This window comes from Portunus trituberculatus, chromosome 24 (assembly GCF_017591435.1).
Source record: "Portunus trituberculatus isolate SZX2019 chromosome 24, ASM1759143v1, whole genome shotgun sequence".
In the NCBI taxonomy this organism is placed as follows: domain Eukaryota; kingdom Metazoa; phylum Arthropoda; class Malacostraca; order Decapoda; family Portunidae; genus Portunus; species Portunus trituberculatus.
Window position 1 is genome coordinate 16,706,989 of NC_059278.1, and position 23,527 is coordinate 16,730,515.

Genomic DNA, 23,527 nt, shown 5'->3' on the forward strand with positions numbered 1-23,527 from the left:
TCTCACAACACATACTACATCTCTAGGTGAACATCCACGCTTCACATCCTCGCACCAGTACTAAGCCGAGCAGCGCATCCTCCCCCATGACTACTACATCCCTTGCCATCTCCCCCCATCACCACTATCACCAGTGCGACCCTCCATCACCAGCACACCACCAGGCACAACACCCAGGCATCCCCATCCATTACCCCGCCTCTTGGCCCCTCCCTGGCACACCTGCACACCATTGTCTCGCCAGGTGACCGATAATTAACGCGTCTCCTTCATCATTGAGACGCTTTCCGCTCCTCTGTGTTTTTCGTGTCACTTCTCGCCAACCCAGAGACGCTAAATTAATCGTTACGAGGAGTTTGGGTTTGAATTGCATTGTGGGAGTGTTGTACTGTGTTGTATCTGCCACATGTGTTTCTTGCTTCGTGTTTGGAATATAAAGAAGTGCAAAGGAAGGGTGAACAGAAGCAGGGGTGTGTTTAGGGAAGGTTTTTGAATGATACACAGGGATATAAAGGAAAGACAGACAGTAGCAGGGATGTGTTTAGTAACGTATGTGACGAGAGAAATATAAAGAAGTGCAAAGGAAGGGTGAACAGTGCAAAGCTGTGTTTGGGAAGACTTTTAAATGACATGGGAGAAACACAAAGGAATATAAAGGAAGGACAGACAGTAATAGGGGTGTATTTAGTAACGTATGTGAGGAGAGAAATGTAAAGAAGTGCAGAGGAAGAGTGAACAGTAAGAAAATGTGTTAAAGAAGACTTTTAAATGAATAAAACACAAAGGAATATAAAGGAAGGACAGACAGTATTAGGGGTGTGTTTAGTAACGTATGTGACGAGAAAAATATAAAGCAGTGCAAAAGGAAGGATGAACAGTAACTGGAGTGTATTTAGGAAGATTTTTAAATGAATATCACAAAGGAATATAAAGCAAAGGTGTTGTTTAAGAATATGCGAAATGAGGGAAATATAAAGGCAAAGAAAGGATGAACAGTAGTTGAGATATGATTGATCTCTTGTTTAATTGACATGGGAGACACACACAAAGGAATATGAAGACAGGACAGAAGGGAGCTGGGTCCTTGCCGTATCTGAGGGTGTGTTGTGATGAGATGCATCGTGTGATCTAAGGCAAGGGAAGGAATTGGTTCTCAGAGTGGTTGGTGAATGAAACAGACTCAGTAATCAGGTTGTTTGTGGTGAACAGTTAGTGAGCTTTAATTAACCCTCTCACTGAGCACCTTTCATTAATCACTTATCACTTTGGGACATTCTCTTTCGTTCAACAAGAATTTCCAAATATCATACAGGCTAAAAACTGTTAAAAAACTATCCCTTTTTTACTATCTTTCGATCCTTTTTTACTCTCTTTTTCTCTTTTCAGTACTCTCAATCATTCATACCTTTCTCTGATAAACTCTGGAACTCCCTGCCTGCTTCTGTATTTCCATCTTCCTACGACTAGACTTCTTTTAAGAGGGAGGTATCGAGACATTTGTTCCTTAACTTTGGCTGACTTTTCTTTTCTTTTAGGGAACCAACACTCAAGTGGGCCCTTCTCTTATAATATTTCTGTTGCTCTTGGCTGGCTTCTCTCCTGCATAAAAAAAACCTTTCCTGGATGTTATAAAAATTTCATACATCATTTTTAGAGACTCATTTTTATTCCTCACAGTGGATTGGAAAAATAGAAGATGACTAATGTGAACAGGTTTCATGCAAGGACTGCCACCTGTAGGCCTCTTGACTTCTTGCAGCTACCGTTATTTCATGTTCTCGTGGTGTTGTGGAGTGGGAAGGGGAGATGAGGAGGAGTGTGCGGTGGTGATGGTGGTGACGGGATGGTGATGTGTGGAGTCATAGCAACATGTGGCAATTAAGGTAAGGTAATCACTGTCACTATGAGTACTATCCTAGGTCACTTTTATGTCTTTGAAGGTTATCTGTAGTAGTAGTAGTAGTAGTAGTAGTAGTAGTAGTAGTAGTAGTAGTAGTAGTAGTAGTAGTAGTAGTAATAATAATAATAATAATAATAATAATAATAATAATAATAATAATAACAATAACAACAGCAACAGCAACAACAACAGCAACAGCAACAACAACAACAACAACTACAGCAATACCACTACACATTCACATTCCTACAATCCTGACAACTCCCTCCCTCATAATGACAAAACTCTCTTCACACACACACACACACACACACACACACACACACACACACACACACACACACACACACACAAAAAAAAAAAAAAAAAAAAAAAAAAAAAAAAAAAAACTCCGTGTAATTCAGAAACTATGAGTCATGTTTCCAGCAACACTCAACATTCCAACTTCCAGCGAGGCATTCCAGACTAAAGTTTTCTCAGCTCATTGAACACCCGTGGAATTAAACTGCACGGTCTTTGCTTTATAAATTTAGTATTCCTGTTTAGTTTATCAATTTAGTCATTCATTTCTTTTGGGGGATGGAAGGGACTGATGGTGTTTCTTTTCTCTCTCTCTCTCTCCTATTTTTTTGCACCCACACTCGATTTCCTTCATGGGTAGAAGGAAACAATATGGGGTTCTTATATCAGATACCACAACCTTCTCTCAATTTCGTTCTCTTATTCGTTTCCTTCTCTTGTCGGGGTGTATTTCAATGGCCACAGAACGGTTAGCAAGATTCTCGTAGATTTTTCCCACCTCTATTGATGTAGATTCTTGATCAAATCTTACTTTATAAATAATTAGCAGTGTTTTTACAGTTATTTCACTATTACTGATGTGGCTTCTTTGTTAACTCTTTCACTGCGACACGAGACAATTAGAGGCACCAGAAGCAATGCGTGAAATCTTTATAAGCATCTACAAAAGTTAGTGGCGAGAAAATAAATACGTTTTATATTTGCTTGCCAGTTCAGAGCTTGCATGTGGGTGTAGAACAAGTAAAGATGTCTCAGAACGACTGCTGAGTAAGTACGTAAGTAAGTAAGTCAGTCAGTCAGTAAGTAGTTTATTGCTTTATAATATTAATACAAGAATGAATACAAAATTATCATATTCTAGCAAAGTCTGTTGAGTCGTATCTCCTACAAATTTAAATGTGAATGATCGTTGTCAGACATACATAAGCACACACACACACACACACACACACACACACACACACACACACACACACACACACACACACACACACACACACACACACACACACACACAAATTAGGGAAAGGTATATGAAGAGGCAGTCAAAGAGGTAAATTATCACTGGAGACATGAACGTAGCCTTGAGAAATGTGGAAACTTGAGGGTATTTGAAGTGGCCGAGAGAAGGCGCGGTAACGATCAATAATACAAGGGTTTAGTTTCTCCGAGCGGCGGCAGGTAGTGAGCCACAGGTAGTCACGCACCGGCACAGGTAACCGTCAGTCAAATAAAAATGAGTTCTCCAATCCAGCGGTGGGTGAATAAAGCAAGACTCATTAATTAGGTTGTTAGTAGTGAGTTATTAGCGAGTTTTGAAAGATCACATATATTTAAAGATGGAGATGATGAATACAAGCACTGCCACGTGTAGGACTTATAGATTCTTGTAGCTTCTCTTATTTGATGTTCTAACGGCGGGGTTGGTATGACATTAACTTCCCTCTAAAACATTTGAAACACTGAAATATTTTAGAATGCCTTATATCGTACATTTCAAAGAAGTATTAATACAAGACAAGTGGTAGCCCATTTAAGGCCAAGGGCATTTGAGTAGTATTTTGTATATCATGAATTTGTTACAGAATTTTGTATTATTAACTACCTCGCTGCTACTTCATCTCAAGCTCAGTTCAGTACTCCGGTGTAGGCTTTGATCATAATTTCTAAAGATGACACAGACTTTCTCCCTCTAACAAGCAAGGTTAACAATCTCACTGCTATTTCATCTCAAGCTTGGTTACAATCTCCCGGTGTGCAAGCTTTGATAATAATTTCTAAAGATGCATGAACATAAACTTTCTGCCTTTATTTCATCCCAAGCTTTGTCCTGGTGCAAGTTTTGATTAAAATCTAACATGCAGCAGGAGGAATGATCGAGTGGTTCTAATCTTTAAGTGTCTAGAGTTTCATGTCTAAATCGTATGAGGTTATTTAAGTGAAGAGATAAGGTTTGTGTTGCCATTAGCAGTCAAACGGTTAATTTCACGGGTGTTTACAACAGACACTCGCATTCCTAAACACTTTGTCCTGCAATAAGAACTATTTTAAAAGGCCACTTAGATGGGTAAATGGTATTATTTTTGGTGTTATTCCTATTGGTGACACAGAATCCTTTTAAAATCATCACTAAACGCATTAAAATTTACCTGAAAGTCACTAACGTGCATTAGAACCTGTTACAAGCACCTGAGAATAAGCCGTGTTTTCAGGCATGTGCTTCTTGTTGATGATGTAGAAGTCTTATTGAACTATCGCTGAAATCACAATATCCCTGAAAGTCGTTATAACTTACACTAGAGCCCGTTCAAGTTGGAAATCAGAATAAATGAACATAAAAAATAAGAGAAGCTTCAAAAATCCACCAGAACTACACGCAACAATCTGTAATGAGGAGAATGATATAACGAAGAGGATCCAGTACTTTGCCTCCTCACCACGCTGATGATGGTGACCAGAGGAGTTAATAGGATGAGGGAAAGGAAAGGTTTGGTGAAGGGAAGTGTGGAGAAACAAAAAACAACTTAGCAATGATTGAAGATGTCCATAAAGAGTGAAACAAAATGCAAGTTAATGGATAATGGAAGAGAGAGATTTGGTGAAGGGATGGTGAAAGAGAAATTAGATGGAAAGATGAGGTAGAAGATAGCAAAAGAAACTTGGCAATGATTGAAGGTATCCATAAAGAGTGAAGCAGAATGAAGGTTAATGGATGATGGAAGGGAGAGTAGATCTGAAGGAGAGATGATGAAAGAGAAAATAGATGGAAAGTTGAGGTAGAGGATAGCAAAAAAAAAAAATAAATAAATAAATAAATAAATTAAAAAAAAATAAATAAATAACTATCGAATCTGTAAAAAGACTGGCGACTGAGTGGACCTTTTTTTTTTTTATTTATCTTTGTGTTACCCTTAGCCAGCTCTTCCCTCCTCCATAAAAAAAGTAAATAAATAGATAAATAAAAACAGGGATAAGATAAAGAAAAAAAATAACATCAAAGCAAGACACATTTATCAAGAGAAGAGGAAAAAAAGAAAAAAAGACAATCTGAGACACAACTGAAGGGATTAACTAAGATATACAGAGAGAACAAAAAAAAAAATAGAACAACTTAAGCTACTAAGAAAATATAAGAAAAAACAAAACTAATCTAAGAAGGAAAGTGGGACGATGAATGAAGACTTTTTAACATCTCTCTCACTCTTACAAGTCTTTCCAATACAATACACTTCAATACATGGACAGAAAAACACTTTAATAGAATAGGACCTTTTTGACTGCCTCTTCTTCTCTTCCATCTTGTTATTGTGTTGTTGTTGTTGTTATTGTTGTTGTTGTTATTATTGTTGTTGTTGTTGTTGTTGTTGTTATTATTGTTGTTGTTGTTGTTTTTGTTATTGCTTCTTTCCCTTCAGTTGTTTTTGTTTTTGTTGTTGTTGTTGTTTTTGTTGTTTCTTTCTCTTCTGTTGCTGTCGTTATTTTTGTTGTTGTTGTTGTTGTTGTTGTTGTTCTTTGTCTTCTTTTTTCACCGTCTGTTGTTGTTCTTTGTATTCTTCATCCTTTTTCTCTCCCTCTGTTGTTGTTGTTGTTGTTGTTGCTGTTGTTGTTGTTGTTGCTGTTGTTGTTGTTACTTTGTTTTTCTCTCTCTCTCTCTCTCTGTTGCTGTTATTGTTACTGTTGTTGTTGATGATGTTGTTGTTGTTGCTGCTCTTTGCTTTCTTTTTCTTCTCTTCTCCTCTGTTATTGTTGCTGCTTTGTCTTTGTTTTCTTTTTTCTTTGTTGTTGTTGTTATTGTTTTTTCTTCTTTTCCTATTTACCTTTTGTATAATACAGCACCAGGATCTTAAAAGGTGTCTTCATGATTCAAGTAATAATCTTAACCTCTTCAGTACCATGGTGCGTTTCATATCCATTTTGCTTACTATTTGGTGATTTTATACAACTTCAGGTCCTTATGTTGGGATTAGAATAGTAAATACTCTGGCCATTCATCTTCTGACCTCCATAGACCCTTCTTAATCTAAATACAATCATTCAATCACACCCAAAACTCATGGTAAAAATGCGTCACAATACTGAGGGGGGGGGGGTTAAAAGCATTCCGCATTATCACTGGAGAAAATACCAATAACAACCAGAGAAAGCTTGTGACTACTGGAAACTGTTCTTATGAAAGTGCGAATAGTTCCAGAATGCGGGACTGAGACACTACTAATATTAATCCACTCCAGAACAATCACTGTCTCATAATCAACTGCTAATTACTCAACTGTCAACTAATTCCATCATTGCAAGTAGTCGCGTGTTACTAAGATGATTCACTATCCAGCAGAAGGTTCAAATAATCACCCTTTACTTGCAGTTTCCCGTTAGTTTTAGTTTTAATCTTTTCAGCACCAGGACACGTTTTCATATTCATTCTGGTTACTATTTGGCGATCTTATACAGCTTCAGAAACATATGTTGGGATTAGAATAGTGAAGACTCTGGCCATTAATCTTCTGACCTCCATAGAGTCTTTTTAATGCAAATAAAAAGGCCTAATCATACCCAATAATCAGGTGAAAATGTGTCTCAGTATTGAAAAGGTTAATACTGATCATTGCAATTCGTCTGGTGTTAGTTATAGATGTGCTGGGATTAGAATAGTAAGAACTCTGACTTCCATAGACTCTTTCTAATGCAAATAAAATCGTTTCATCATACCCAAAAATCAAGGTGAAAATGCGTCTCAGTATTGCAAGGGTTAATACTGATCATTGCAATTCGTCTGGTGTTAGTTAGATAAGGAAAGGAGCCTCGCATCTCAAGAGTTAAAGGATAGCAGGACCTTAATGGCTGTTGAGTCATAAAAATCTTGGTGGTTTCAGTTTGGGCCTCCTGTTTTCTCTGTTTTCCATTTTCTTATCCTTTTGTTATTCATCTTGTTCTATCTTAATAAAATGTAAGTTTACCGTAGATGTGTTGACAGGAGGGAGAGGAGGTGAGGTAGTGGTGGTGGTGGTGGCGGCCGTGCTGGGTGTCACGCGCCTCACCTTGTCTCTGTTCACAAGGTAATGCTTCGGGAAGGATGGTGAGGTAGTGCGGTGAGGCGGTGATGAGGTGATGATTGGTGCTTCCTTGTGATATGTATACGTCACACTTCCAACACACACACACACACACACACACACACACACACACACACACACACACACACACTCCCTCCCTTCTTAGCTCCTTACCGAGTGTCTGGGAGGAAGGAGCGAGTTTCCGGGTCAAAAGAATGGTAAGCAACAAGGCAAGGCATCATAAGTCGTGGCGTTATAGTTAGCAATACAATATCACGACGAACGACCTTCCTACACGCTACGAGGGGCTGCGGTGACGAGAAAGCGTGATGTGTGATTCTACGAGGCACTCTGCGTGATTAGTTGTGTGACGCAGGGGAAGATACTTGCTTCGTGCGGTTCTTAACTCTCTCACTACTTCTACATTGGGTTAGAATACAGTAACATAGAAAGCCGCAATGAAGGCCAAAAGGGATGCTACAAAAAAAACACGTAGCAGTGCATAAAAGATAGCTTCCAATGCCCACCTTTTGTGTAGTATTAAAAAACACCCTCCCTTCTCACTACGATGATCTTGCAAGGCCATAGAAACAACTAGCAGGGATTTCAAGACATTTCCTCCTTTTTATGAACTATAAAAATACTCTTAAAAACAGGAGTGTCTTCTACTGGAGCCTTGGGAAAGCAGTGATGGTGAGAGAGCAAAGCGTTTCAGAATACGAGCCTTCAGTACTATCAGGCTGGTATACAATGACACAGAAATGGGGGAGGATACAAAACGCCATCCTAACTACAAGTGATAGTACATGGAAAGATATCTGCCTATCCTTTCATCCCCATCCCAAGAATCTGTATCATCCTTTTTTCTATAGCTCCTTAATGACTAGCCACTAACAACCTGATCTCTGAGTCTGTTCCATCCATCCACCACTCTATGTGTTATCTAATTTCCTTCTATTGATTTTTGTTACTTTTATCAACCTCGAACTGAATAGCCTCCCAGACACTGCGGTTAACGCCAGAACAGTATTGGATTGGGAAGAGTGTGTAAGTATTAAAGACACAAATGGGACTATACAGCCATGGTTGAAAATACCTGACTTGACCACAACGACCACTGACATTAGAGCTTTGTTTTTAGTGACTCAGAGGTGCAGTCACAGGTCTAGTCTTTGGCCTCTTCCAGAAATCTACTATGAAACTATAAAGAAACCGATTATCTCTTGCCTTATACTGACTACTGATCCTGGTTTAAGTCTATTTCTGGAGCCATTACAACACTGTATTGAGTAGAAGATAATATTTCACACAATTAACACGTTGGAAATCATCTACCTTCACTTACCTACTCTTATTCTATCTCTGCTCTTCTCTTATCAGTAACAGGTCATTTCAACAAGCTTGGGAACTGTCTGGTGGTAAAACACAGGGGCGCGACTTGCATCAGGAACATAAGAACGAACGTTACATTGGAAAGCCGAGGAGAGTGACGGTAAGGATGTGTTGTTGTGGTTGTGGTGGTGGTGGTGGTGGTGGTGGGGTGTTACGTCATGGCACGCGAGGAGGGTGTGTGTGTGTGTGTGTGTTTCCAAGAAGAGATGTATTATTTTTTTCTCTTTGTCCACGGCATGGATCCCTCACAGACGCGGTGTGTGTGTGTGTGTGTGTGTGTGTGTGTGTGTGTGTGTGTGTGTGTGTGTGTGTGTGTGTGTGTGTGTGTGTGTGTGTGTGTGTGTTCCCTACGTGAAGACAACAACAGCAACAGCAACAACAACAACAACAACGAAGGCCGGTGCACGAAAACAATAACACCACACAATGACTAAACTTACACCACCACTACCACCACCACCGACAACAACAACAACAACAACAACAACAACAACAACAACAACAACAACAAGGCACCGGCGAGAACAATCACAGCCAAACCACCACCACAGTCGCCGCACCTCGCAGCCACAACAGGAAGGAGGCCAGCGAGGGAATAGCGAACCGTGGCGTGACTGCAGCGAATACACGGCAATTGTTTATTTGTTAAGGACTCGGCCAAACATTTACTATCGGCTGATCGGGTGTTGTGGGGGCGCCATTGCTCAGCGGGCGGGGCACACCACCACCGGCGCCACCACTGCCGGCAACCACGCGGGGCGGTCACCAGCCACACCTCCCGCCAGCCACCACGCCACACCACGCCCTGCCTCGCCTCTCTCCTGCCACCATACATTTACCGAACATTTGAAGACAGGAGTGACGGAAGACAATTTTTCTTCTTTGTTTTCTTCACTAATCTGCAATGATGAATAGTAATTACGAGTTATACATTTATACAGACACTGACTCGTCCCTCCTGTCGCCATGTATTCACCAAACATTTAAAGAAAGGAAGGATACATGTCTTTTATTTCTTCCCTTCACTAATATGCATTGCTGAATTAGGATTACAGTCCATACACACATACACGCCCCGCCTCACCTCACACTGAATATCTGAAGGTAAGATTGAAAGGAGGCAGTGTTGAGTAAGAGGAAGTAAATCATTTTCTTTTCCTTTCTTCAGTAAACTGGAATGATGAGTAAGGGCGAAGCACAGGTTACGCTCGCACTCTGCCTGGTCTCTCCTCCTCCTCCTCCTGGCCACAGACAACTCAAGATCTGATTGGGAAATGAGAATATGAGATTTTTATTTGCCTTTTTGCCGTGTTTTGTTGAATGAGAAGACGTTTTTACTAATTTTGCTGACTATTTTTTTGCATGGTTGGTGTACACGGCTGGGTTTTTTGGTAATCTATAGAAAAAAAAGCGTTTTATAATAAGAGACAAAATGTGGAAGCTAAAGATAAAGAGACGAATAGACGAATGCGTTCAAATCTGCTGGAAAAAAATAATAAAAATGATGAAAATTAATTGTGGTGTTAAATGAGAAAAAAAATTAAGAAAACATGAGATGAATAAATAAACATGATAAATAACATAGGCGTTGGTGAGACGTCCTCAAGAAAACGGAACGATGAGAGACAAAAGATCAAGATAAAGAAAAAAAAAAAAAAAAACACATGGATTACTGGCGGCAATAAATGAGACAAAACGAAACAAACACGAGATGAAAACTGACAAAAAAGAAAACGATAAAAAAACAAACAAAACAAAACGTTCAGCAATATGTCTGTGAGAAGAGAAAAAACAAAAACAAAAACAAAATAAAAACAAAATAAAGAAACAAACACGAGTTACTAGAGACACGAAACAAGAAAACAAAACAAAACCGCCCAAAAACACAACACGAATAAACAAGAGATTGAAATAAACATCGTGAAAAAGAAAAACAACACCAACAACAACACCAACAAATGAATTACAAATATGAAACAAATAAAAAGACGAAAAACAAACAAAAACAATGAAGATGGGAGATAAGACAAAAGGGACACGAAGAGGAGAAGGAAAGGGAGAGAGAAAAGAGAGAGAGAGAGAAAGGGGGGGGGGAAGAGGGAGAGAAAAAATCATCTTGGCTTCAGAGTAAGTTGTGGAGAGTCACTGGTAGAGGCCGCCACTCCCCAGGCAGTCACCTAGTCACTGTTAATCACGGAAGAACAGCATAAGACTTCTGTGAACCGGCAGACACCACGCCCCGCCCCACGCCCGCCCCACGCCCCATCCCACGCCTCACCACTGCCGGGAGGAGGGTGCAAGAGAGTGGTTGGTGTTGGCAGCCTTGGTGAAAGAGAGAGACGGAGGGAGAGAGAGAGAGGGGCACTGGGAGCGAAAGTGGAAAGAATGAAGGGAGTTGTGGGGGGTGGATGTGGTGGGTGTGTGGAATGAAGATGGTGTGTGTGTGTGTGTGTGTGTGTGTGTGTGTGTGTGTGTGTGTGTGTGTGTGTGTGTGTGTGTGTTTCTCTACATTCGTTTTCCCCTCCACGTATTCATATTCCTTCCCTCTACATTCATATTTCTCTACCCATACACTAATGTCTCTCTCCTCTACACTCACGTCTTCAAGTGTTGCCACCTTTCACATATTTATCTTCTATTTTTCTTTGGGTTACATCGGCACTGTCCAGACCAGAGCAGTGCCAAGGGGAGGAAATAGCTCAGCGTTTGACATAATCTCGTAGTGTGTTGGAAAGTCTCATGGTATGGAGTTTGTTGCACTATAATAGTAACATCACAGGAATTTCGACAAGAGTGATGGTGGTGGTGAAGAAATGTGATAACTACTACTACTACCACCACCACCACCACCACCACCACTACTACTACTACTACTACTACTACTACTACTACTACTACTACTACCGCGCATCTAAAGACATACCAGAAGCATATTACTGCTAGTAACTAATCGGGGTCCTAAATGCACCACAACATCCATTATATCATGTTAGAAAATCCTGAGTCATTTTAGAGAATATACACGCCGGAGATCCTGTGAGATGAGCACCACTCCATCACTGTGTCTCTCTGAGGCCTGTGGTGCCATGCTGCACTGGTCTGGTGTCTGTATGAAGGTTGGAGATAATGGAACACCGCTCGTTGCTATCTGCTGCTACCTGCTCAATGCTTCGGTGTCTGTCACGCGCCACACCAACACTCCCCGCAGTACTTCAGCCTTAAAGTCTTCCGTGAAGCAGCAAAGCCAAGGCCACTCTTTCATGAACAAACATCGCGACCAATATATTAGAAGTGGCTGCGAACTCTCCTTCCTTTCTCTCTGCCATCTTGTCGCCTCGTAATGCTGGTGCTGCTGCGCGATGTTCTTCTGGCTGTGTATTATTTAGTGTTGTGTTACGGGTTGGTCTGTGTTGCTGTGAGAGCCATCTCCCTCACGAGGCGATGGCGCGTCCTGCTGAATCACCGACAAGACACTTAAGCCGCAGGGCGACACGTGGGTCCTGTGGAGTCCTCGTCACCAGTCTGGCTGCAAGTGTTGCTGCGGCGTGCATGACTCAACAATGTTGCCGTTGACGAAGGCCTGCCGCTGCAGGCATGGCGGCGACCATTGCTTGGTGGGTGTCGTTTGAGAAGTTACGCACTACATTCTCGCCACTACAGCAGGGACGGTATTTGCTGCCTCAGTTTCTTTCTGTCGGCCCTGACAAAGCAGTGTCTAAGCGGCGTGCAAGAAACTCCTGCAGGTGGCGCTGTAGAACCCAAGGTTTACTTGTTTTGTTGCCGGCACGGCTTCCTTCCCTTCAGACCACACTGTTTACATTTCCAGTAAACATGTTCCTTGAGTGTCACGGCGACGCCAAGCCCTGACTCGAGGAGGAGGTGCCGTGCCGGGGGCGCGGCCCCCAAGCTTACAAAATGACGCAGGAAGCTTGTGATCGCCATCACATCTTCGCCTAAGGGAGGGGAGCGGGGGCGCCACGAGGGTTGGGGTTGGCGGGCACAGCTGTGGGAAGGGGTTGGGGTAGGTATTCCTAAATTTGCCTCTTCCCCTGCCCCCCGCCGCGGCTCAACAAGATGGCCGGAAGGTTGATGAGTGAGGGAGGGGAGGAGGGGCGGAGGCCTCCTCTCCCAGGTAACAAAACGAGACTGTGTCCGGGAGCGTGGCCAGACAAGGGGCGTCACGGCCGCCAGATGCAGGGCGGCGTGTGCCTGGGTGGAGGAGCGGGACGGTGGAGGGAGAGGGCACCGCGGTGGGGTGGATGCCGGTGGGTGGTGTGAGGTGTTGGCACACCTGGCACTATCCGGCGGGCAAATGGCGGGCGTCGGGCGACCAATGGCAGCGGCGGGGCGGCTTGGCCACACCCAAAGGTTGGGCGGCACCAATGAGCGGACCAGGTGGCGCGGTGCCCCGGGCGGCGGGGCGCGGACTTAACACCTGCTAGTCGCCCTGGCACTGCGTGAGGGCCCGCCGGAACCTGCACTCGTGGCGCCGGCATGGCACGCACCGTCCACCGCGTCCTCGCACCGCCCACCTGCTAGTAAGTACTGCCCAGGCGCCCCACGCCAGGTCAAGGCAGCTTGGGTCGTGGCCATCCTGAGGAGAGGTCACGTCTCAACAAGACAGTCAGTCACCTCTCAGTGGCCCCGCGCCGCGCCGCCACTAGGCACCTCTGGGTCGTGACGCGCTGGGCGACCTGGACGACGCCCACGCCCAAGCTGGCCTTGGCTGAATGTGCACGTGGAGTGAGGAGTAATGAAGGGCATGAGAGGGTCGGGTGGCACCATGACCCTCCCTGCGGCACGCTTCTGGCACCCGGCACTCACTGAGCATCTCTCCTGCAGATTCGAGGGTCAGCGGCTCCCCGCGCCAACATGCGGGCTTCCTGAGGGGCTCCTTCCGCGCCTCGCTAGCAGGAAGGAGCTGACACAAAACCGCGAGCAGCAGCCTGAGAGCACACAGCAGTGAGTGTGCCCGAGGGAGCAGCTGTTCCGCAGGACACATGAGACCTGAGTCATCGGCGCGCCGGTCCGTCATGTGAGCTGCTATGGGGCCCATCCGAGCCTTCAGTCGACCCTCACTCGCTGCTGGGGAGTTCGTCGCCTCGGCCACGCCCTACAGCCACACGCCGGGCTTCTCTGCCTCGCGCCGCCCATGCTCCGCACACGCCAGCACGTCCCTGGGGCCGCAGCACACCGTCCTGCCGCACCCTCATCTGTACAGCTCTGTGTGCGCGGCAGGCCCCCTGCACGCCGGCCTGGTGTCCTCCCCAGCGGCGCCGCCACCATGTCTCTTCCACTTTGGGAAGCTCTTGCCACCAGGAGCGGCGCCGCCAGACACCCACTTATCCGCCCCCGCACACCAGGACACGAGAGGCCCCAGCCAGCGAGCCACGGAACACGTCTTGGGACACGAGAGGCGGAGGAAGGATATCTATGAACACGGATGGAAAAATGGTAGTGAATGTGAGTGGAAAAATAAGGATGAGCGAAAATTAAAGAAAAAGAGTAGTGAAAACATATGGAAAAAGCACAAGCATGAGAGTAAGTGGAAGCAACATAACGGTTCACACAAGCGCAGTGCGAAGAAATCAGAATACAGATGGGAAAGGTTCGGCGACGCGCAGCTGTGGATGAGAGGCGAGGACGACACCAAACGGAAGAACAAGAAGGAAAAACTGAAATGGAACAAAGCCCAGCGCGAGCAGCATGCCGCGCGGAGCGGGGAGCAGCATGACCCCAGCACGGAGAGGCGGAGAGCCAAGTGGAGTAAGGACAAGCCAGCGCGGTCAGCCGTAGCCGCCCCCTCCGGCAGGGCCGAGGAGCCGTGCACGTCACGCATCACTTGCGCCTTCCCCTTCTCAGATGACGACGACGATGACGGCCACGAAGGGAAAGGCACCAAGGGAAGCAATGCAGAGTCGTGGCCGATATCAGACATCGTGGAGACTGAGGACGAGGAGGCAGAGAGCCAGGCAGGGCACGCACGGGGTGCTGCGGGTGCCGAGACCTCTCAGTGTGCCCCGCCTGGCTTCGGAGATGCTGCTGCAAGCAAGGCGTCGTCTGCGGGCATGCTGCACCAACCTCTGCTATCTTCTGCAGACGACGTGAAGGCAATCATAACGCAGAATGGATCAGAGGGCGAGGGCGCCTGCAGTGACCCGCGGGACGTCCTGGAGTGGCAAGGCTCTCCCCCGCCAGGAGAACAGTGTGAACTGCTCAAGGAATCCGATGTGGATGATGAAAATAACTCCGAGGAACAGATGGAACATGATAACGAGGGCAAGAGGAGACCCGGGGAGGACTACCCGAGGGACAGCGTCCGCGCCACGCAGCGCCTCCGTCCCCGCAGCTACAGGTGAGTCACGGCCCGCCTGGCACGGCAGCCATTCCTCTCATTTAGACACCTTACTACGCACTCAGAAAATGTCATACATAAATATTTTTTTGTCCGCGCAGTGCCTTGACTCACATGACGAGAATCTGGAGCCATGCAGCGGCGTGGGCGTCAGCGTGGAGTCGGGGGGGGGGAGGAGGAGGCACGAGAGGGCCTGGGGGGGCGACAACTTAGTGCTACACATTTCCTGAGAGAAGTCAGTGAGGTGCGTGGGGGTTGTGGAGGTTGGGGGGAGTTGGGGTCAAGAGGAGGTTGAGTCACAATGAAGCAGGGGCGGCGTGGCGGGGCGGGCGGCGGGTGGGGGCGATGCTGGGGCTGCTTTGTCACACGCGGCTGACTCGCCCCGGCATGTTTGGTGAGGCCGTTACGAGCACTTAGCGACATAACGCCCTCACGTGGCTGCGGAGTGCGTGCGGGGGTAGGGGGAGGCAGTGGCGAGGTACACAAGACACGGGATGAGCTGGGCTACAGATACACGATGCAGTCACGCCTCTATATATACACTCCTTCACATTACCCGCCGCACACCTGTCTCCGCTGCCTGCCGGTGCTTGGCGGTGCTGCTGGAAACCCTCGCCGCCTCTCCTTCCCTCAGCTTTCCCTCCCTCCTTCCTCAAAGCGCGACACGTCCATTAACGCAAACGGTGATCGGAATGAAACGTGTGACAAGATTGGGACAGTAAAGAGCGACAGAGTGTGCGTTTCTCAAGATGTGTGTGTGTGTAAACGACTCTCTCTCTCTCTCTCTCTCTCTCTCTCTCTCTCTCTCTCTCTCTCTCTCTCTCTCTCTCAGTAAATCTTTTCCCTACCGTGACTCAGCCTGGCAGGTACTTGCTCCACTATTCTCTATCTGGACACCTGCACCTCCCCTCTCCCTGCCCCTTCCTGACAGCCAATCCCCGATGAGGAGCGTAATTACAGGTGATGCTTGAAGGTGTACCGCGTCTCCCCCGTCACCCCTTCCTTCCCTTATCCCCCCCTTCCCGCGGCGGGCGTGTGGCGCTGCACCCACGTCTCTATTTATGGATCCCTCTTGACTGCAGCGCCTTTAAGATTCTGCGGAGGCTTATACTGAAGAACCACACTTAATATACTTAACGTGTGTGTGTGTGTGTGTGTGTGTGTGTGTGTGTGTATGTGTGTCCATCAGCTTATATATACACCACTTATGACACGCCCTTTTATCACGCCCGGATTGGCACGCCCCTCGGTACTTTGCGCGGCACTGTGCGTATGTGTTGTGGCACCGTGCCTGAGGGTCTGTTGTGACACGGTGTAGGCGGAGCTGCCCTTGACTTACGAGGACTAAATCTGAAGGAGACTAGGAGGAGGAGAAGGAGGAAGAGGAGAAGGAGGAGCTGGTGAAAGGTGGTGGAGGAAGAGGGTGGATGTGCTGGTGAGAAACGGTGAAGAAGGAAATAAAAGAGCCCAAAAAATATAGATGCTAAAGAAGACGGTAGGTAGAGAACGTGTGGATGAGAGAGAATGGAGAAGTAAAGAGGAGGAGGAAGAACAAGAAAAATGTAGGAAAGAAAATGGAAGGTGCGTGGTATGAAAGAAGATGGAGAAGAAGGAGAAATGCTTGAAGAAAAGAGTTAGTTGATAGATGAGAGTGCATTAAAGGCTTATGGAAGGGAAAAAGACGAGGAAGAAGGATGGCGTGGAGATAAGAGAGGGAGGGAATAAAGACGAAAATGAAGGAGAGACACAAGAATAAGAGAGTTTACTAGAGAAAGATACACGGAAGTAGATTAAAGGCTTATAAACGTGAAGGAGATGATGATAGGGTGTAAGAGGAGAGAAAATATAGAAGGAAAGAAAGGATGGAGAGATGGAGAGAGAGAGAAAAAGGAAGAAAATAGATAAGAAAGGAGATATGAAAGGAAAGAAAGCTTAATGCATAAAGGAAATGAATGAATGTGGAGAAAAATTATTCGAAGGAGATATGAAAAGAGAAAATGGAGAAGGAAAGAAAGGATGGAGAAAGAGAGAACGGAAAAAAATGTAAAAGATGCAGTAAGAGAGGATGGAAAAAATTGAAAAGATAGGAAATATGAAGGGAAAAAAAAGGCATTACTACATAAAAGCGATGAATAAAAATGGAGAAAAATGATGAAAAAGAGAAAATCGAGAAGAAGGAAAGAAAGGATGGACAGATGGAGTGAGAGAAGGAAGAAGGAAAAGAAAGAAGATATGAAAGGAAAAAAAAGGCTTACTACATAAAGGAGATTGGTAAAAGTGGAGTAAAATGAATCAAAGGAGAGATGAAAAAGACACTTAAGGAGATGAAGGAAGAAAAGAGAGGAAAACATGATGGATAAAGAAGAAGAGGGAAACTAAGACAACACAACACGAACGAAACATGTCAATAATTCAAGATGCAGGAAAAAACCCCAAAACAAAACAAACAAACCGAGCAAGAGGGAAGAAGAAAAAACAAAAACAAAGCACAAGCAATAAATAAGACGAAAGATGCATTCTGAGAGCAGGAAAAAAAAGAGACAAAAAAAAAAAAATAGAAGAACTTATGTAATACAGAAAAGGCAAACAGGAAAAACAAGAACACGAGAAAGAAAGGAAATGAAAAGAAAAGAGGAGAATAAAGAAACATGATTATAATTTTAGGACATGTTTTGAGATACAAGATAGAGAAAAACACAACAAGGAGACGCCATTACTAAGAAACACGACAAAAGTGACACGTAAGAAAGGGAGAAGAAACAGAGAACAGAGAAGAGAGAAGAGAGAGAGAGAGAAAGAGAGGAGCGGGTGACACGACAAGAGGGGGGGGAGGGAAAGAACGAGGAAGAGATGCAGACAGGGAAGAGAAAAAGATGATAAATGAGAACAAAAACAAACAGTAGCGAGGACATAAACCCTTCCCCCCACCGGAAAAAAAGGAAAAAAGGGGGTAAGAGAGAGAGAGAGAGAGAGAGAGAGAGAGAGAGAGAGAGAGAGAGAGAGAGAGAGAGAGAGAGAGAAAGGAAAGAAGAAAGAATAATGCACGTATTGTTATTTCCCTCCATTCCTTTCTTCCTCCCACTCTACCCTCTCTCTCTCTCTCTCTCTACCCAATCACGTCAATTCTTACACTCCAAATGACCTTCTCTGACCTCAAGCAAAGGAGACACTGGCTGGAGCTGAGCAGAGACCCCAAGCCCATACGTTAACCTTGCTCCAACATGTGGCAGCCTTTAACATATGGTACTGATTACTCCCGCCATGGTGCTGGGTGGTGATGGTGGTGGTGGTGGTGGTGGTCGTGTGTGTGTGTGTGTGTGTGTGTGTGTGTGTGTGTGTGTGTGTGTGTGTGTGTGTGAGAGAGAGAGAGAGAGAGAGAGAGAGAGAGAGAGAGAGAGAGAGAGAGAGAGAGAGAGAGAGAGAGAGAGAGAGAGAGAGAGAGAGAGAGAGAGAGAGAGAGAGAGAGAGAGAGAGAGAGAGAGAGAGAGAGAGAGAGAGAGAGAGAGAGAGAGAGAGAGAGAGAGAGAGAGAGAGAGAGTGTGTGTGTGTGTGAGAGAGAGAGAGAGAGAGAGAGAGAGAGAGAGAGAGAGAGAGAGAGAGAGTGTGTGTGTGTGTGTGTGTGTGTGTGTGTGTGTGTGTGTGTGTGTGTGTGTGTGTGTGTAATTCACCTCGGTCGCCTGATGGTCACTCAACCAGTCTTCCCCATTACGGAGCGAGCTCAGAGCTCATAGACCGATCTTCGGGTAGGACTGAGACCACAACACACTCCACACACCGGGAAAGTGAGGCCACAACCCCTCGAGTTACATCCCGTACATATTTACAGCTAGGTGAACAGGGGCCACACATTAAGAGGCTTGCCCATTTGCCTCGCCGCCTCCGGGACTCGAACCCGGACCCTCTCGAGTGTGAGTCGAGCGTGCTAACCACTACACTACGCGGTGTGTGTGTGTGTGTGTGTGTGTGTGTGTGTGTGTGTGTGTGAGAGAGAGAGAGAGAGAGAGAGAGAGAGAGAGAGAGAGAGAGAGAGAGAGAGAGAGAGAGAGAGAGAGAGAGAGAGAGAGAAAGCCGCAGGAGATCTTCTTAACCTATTCTCGCTTCCTCCAGATCTCTCTCTCTCTCTCTCTCTCTCTCGAAACAACAAACTTCTATGACAAACTGGCACGATAGGTAAATAAATGAACAAACAAATAAATGCAAATCAACAGAAAGGAAACACACACACACACACACACACACACACACACACACACACACACACACACACACACACACACACACACACACACATACATAGTTAATTTGTCTTTCTCTTATAAGTAATATGAAAGTTTGCAATTCTAATTTAAGTTTTTGTCTAGTTTTTCATTGTTTGGTGTTGTTGTCTTTTATTGTTACGTTGATTTTTTTTTTTTTATTTGAGTGTTTTCATGGTCGAGTTTGTTTCTGTGTACGTTTTTGTTTGTGTTTGTATTCTTAGATGTATGATTTTTTTTTTTATATTTTTATTTCTTCTATTATTTTTTCATCTTCCAGTCCTTTTTCAAATCAAATTATTAATGTCAATTCCATTTTTCTTTTTCTTCTTCTTCTTATCATTATTATCATTATCATTATTATTATTATCATCATCATTATTATCATTATCGTTATCATCATTATAATCACAATTATCACCATTACAATCACTACCATCACCATTACCATCACTGCAGTCACTACCACCATCACCACCATTACAACTCCCCTCCTACAGGCAGTTTCTCCTGACGAGGGAGCGTAGGAGCCGGGTGTTCCTGAAGGAGAGGAGCTACCACCTGGGCCGCTGGTTCGTGACGCACTTCACGCACCCGTACCCTTCCAAGGACCAGAAGGACGAGCTGGCCAGGAGCACCAGCATGACCCGGAACCAGGTACTGTGATCCTTTTAGTCATTTAGCTATTTTTTTGTATATAGGAGGGGAGCCGGCCAAGGGTTGTCAACAGTGATTCTCCAGCTAACCTCCTCAGTACAGGGACGCATTTTTATCATGAGTTTTGGTGTGATTAGACGGTCTTATTGAAATTAAAAAGGGTCTATGGATGACAGAAGATTAATGCCCAGAGCCTTCACTATATTCAATCCCCACATATGTTTCTGAAGCAGTATAAAATGACCAAACAGTAAGCAGAGTACATATGAAAACGTGTCATAGTACTGAAAGAGGTTAATAATGTAGAATTCTATCACTACAACCTTAAAAAAACTCCCTTGAAAACCCGTGTAACTTCGTAGAGCCTTTTGAAAGCAGAGGTACAGTTCAGAGTGTTACAAAATATGGTTTCTGAAGACTAATAAAGAGCAAAACAGATGAATGCATTATAATATTCCACTAATCACACCACTTTGGAGCCTCGTACATTGGATACTGTTCAGTGGGTCAGTGGAGAGATGAAGTAAAAGCAGAGCTGAATATTAAAAGGTCTTTTCTTTGGAGTCTTGTCTTCTTTCTAAGGGAAGGGACAATTAGAGAGTCTTTCTATTGCTGAATTTCCTTTTTTCCTTTCATTTTGTTTCTCCAGTATAAAACCAATGAATCTATCTGCACCACTTGACCGTTCTGCGAAGAGTTGACAACAAAACAGTGTCGCATCCGTGTTGTTACCGTAGCTGAATGAAATAGAGAAAAATTATACTAAATATCTCAAAGGTGTGTATTTTGTGGCGTGTGTAGTAAAAAATTATTGCACTTGAACCACGTATCGGCCGCTGACAGCTACAGATTGCGGGAGTGAGGCATGGGCGAAGAGTGTGAGGGGAGTACTGACGGCTGATCAATGGAGGAGGAAGTATAGAGGGTAGATGTATTGCGGTTATTACTCGCGTCATGTTATCGCTCCTGACTGGGACAAACTACAGGAGAGAGGAAAAAAAAGTACCGTTCGTGTCTGCCTCTTGATCCACACATGAGACAAGATCAGTGTGTGTGTGTGTGTGTGTGTGTGTGTGTGTGTGTGTGTGTGTGTGTGTGTGTGTGTGTGTGTGTGTGTGTGTCCCTCCCTCGCTAGGTCAGTGTGTGATTAGCTGGCACCATTCCCGCTCCTACCACACACACACACACACACACACACACACACACACACACACACACACACACACACACACACACACACACACACACACACACCTTCCATGTTGCCGGGTAGGAAAGAAGCCACAGGTGTTACTGGCATTCGTGACACCTGGAGGGCTCACCTGCGCATCAGACATCATCTGTGCACGTGTCTACCTGTGTAAATATCAAAATACGTATCAAAAGCGTAAATTTTCGGCGTACCTGTGAGAATTACGGCACCGGGGAAGTATTACCGGTACATCTTGGACTAGTGTTTACCGGGCAGGAGGAGTGCGTGTTTTACGGGTGTTGGCTCTCGCGTGGCACTGTGCCAGGGCCGCCCACCGCTCACAATTAAATATTAGAAGGTGGACTGCTGGGAATAGCAGCATCTTTTTCTATGAGTATTGAAGGATGTGTAACTCTGTGTGTGTGTGTGTGTGTGTGTGTGTGTGTGTGTGTGTGTGTGTGTGTGTGTGTGTGTGTGTGTGTGTGTGTGTGTGTGTGTCAGATCTCGACAGACAAGGGAAACGCACACGCATGTTCTATATTTGTGTGATCTTTGTTTCTCAGTTAACTAGTGACCCCATGTGTGTGTGTGTGTGTGTGTGTGTGTGTGTGTGTGTGTGTGTGTGTGTGTGTGTGTGTGTGTGTGTGTGTGTGTGTGTGTAACTGCGCGCACATATACGCTTCTTTCTTTGTTCAGTGCCCGAGAACCTAAAAATAGCCTCGCATACACACACACACACACACACACACACACACACACACACACACACACACACACACACACACACACACTTACAAAACAAACACTTCACAACACCATGACATGAAAAAACACCACTGCAACACTCAAACACTTAACCAAATCTACACACCACCAACACCCGCTACACACAAGGCAATTTTCAAGGAAGGGTCGTGAGATGGGAGGAGATACGCGCGAGGGATATTATCAGATCTCACTAGCTGGGCGGCGTGGCGCTTGTCTTGTCTCGCGGCGATGCTAAGTAAACAATTGAAGTGGTTCTCAGGAGCAGTGTAGGAGCCAATGGGCCGGGTGATGCATAGGTGAGGATTAATTGAGGGTTTAGTGGTGGGTGGGGTGACACGATACAGAGTTGATATGAAGCAAGGGAAAAAAAAAAAGGAGGGAAGAATAAGAAAGGGCAGAGTTAGGTTATGTAAGGAAAGGAAAAAAAAAAAAGAATGTGATAATGAAACAGGAAGAAAAAAAGAGGGAAGAATACGAAATAGTAGAGTTAGAATATAGAAGAATAGGAAAAAAGGATGTGATATGAAAAAGGAGGAAAAAGGAGAGAAGAACAGGAAAGAGTAGAGTTATGGAAGAAAAGGAGAAAAGTAAGTGATATGAAGCAGGAAAAATAAAAGAGGTGAAGAATAGGAGAGAGTAGAGTTAGGTTACGTAAGAAAAGGAAGAAGAATGTGCAGGAAAAGAAGGAGGAAAAGGAGCATATCTCATAACGAAAGCATACGTCAAAATAAGAAAGAGAGGAAAAAAAAAAGGGAGATTCGTAAAAAAAAAAAGTAAAATCACTCGCTAGAAAAGTAAAAAATATAGAAAATAAGAAAAAAAAACATATCATTAAAAAAAGCCATAAATGAAGCTACGAAAGAAGAGAAAACGAGAAAAAAAACGAAAAAAAGTAAGAAATCAAGTAAATGAATAAAAAGAAAAAGAAGAACCTCGTTAAATCAAGTAAAAAATAAATAAATAAATAAAAACAAACTAGGCAGAGGAAAACTTACATAACAAGGAAAGTGTTCGTGAAAAAGGAGGAGCAACATAGCCAAGGTGTTTATGAAGGGTGAGAGTGAGGGAGTGTCGCCCCCTGCACCTCCTTCACCCCAGCTGTACTCCCAGGGCATCGGGTGTCCGGCATTTCCTCGGTGGGGGTGGCGTGTCACGGGCAACAGTAAACAAGACAAGAATTTCCTGTCTTTTTAAGGGTAGCGTAACGACCTTGTGGGTTTGGTAGGTCGTCACGCAAGATTAGGGGATGTGATGTAACTAAGGGTACTACTGCTATTATTGCTATTACTACTACTACTACTACTACTACTACTACTACTACTACGGTAAGATTAAGTAACTAAGGATACTGCTACTAATGTTACTACTACTACTACTACTGCCACTACAACAACTACTACTGCTACTACTACTACTACTACTACTACTATTATTACTACTACTACTACTACTACTACTACTACTACTACTACTACTACTACTACTACTACTCCTCTTCCTCTTCCTACTACTACTAGGGGTGACTGAGGGCGGTGCAAGGATAGACAGGTGGTGCAGGATGGTGAATGATGCGGTAGGGTGAGGCAGGGTGATACATCTGAGGCAGGCAGGGTGAAATATAGGTGAAGTATGGCAGGGCTGAGAGAGAGAGAGAGA

The 23,527-nt window shown here is 44.7% G+C and overlaps 1 protein-coding gene across 3 annotated transcripts in view; it reads left to right on the forward strand.

The window, feature by feature from the left end:
- Positions 1 to 23,527, forward strand: part of LOC123508083 — a 38,545-nt gene that overhangs the window by 507 nt on the left and 14,511 nt on the right. The window contains exons 1-3 of one of the 3 annotated variants that reach the window (XM_045261516.1): positions 13,060 to 13,181; positions 13,486 to 14,998; positions 19,755 to 19,911. In XM_045261516.1, coding sequence (XP_045117451.1) covers positions 13,689 to 14,998; positions 19,755 to 19,911 — 1,467 coding nt within the window. In that variant the 5' untranslated portion in view covers positions 13,060 to 13,181; positions 13,486 to 13,688. Of the gene's footprint in view, positions 1 to 13,059; positions 14,999 to 19,754; positions 19,912 to 23,527 lie in introns of those variants that run through there. The other 2 variants (XM_045261519.1, XM_045261517.1) reach the window with 2 other exon arrangements.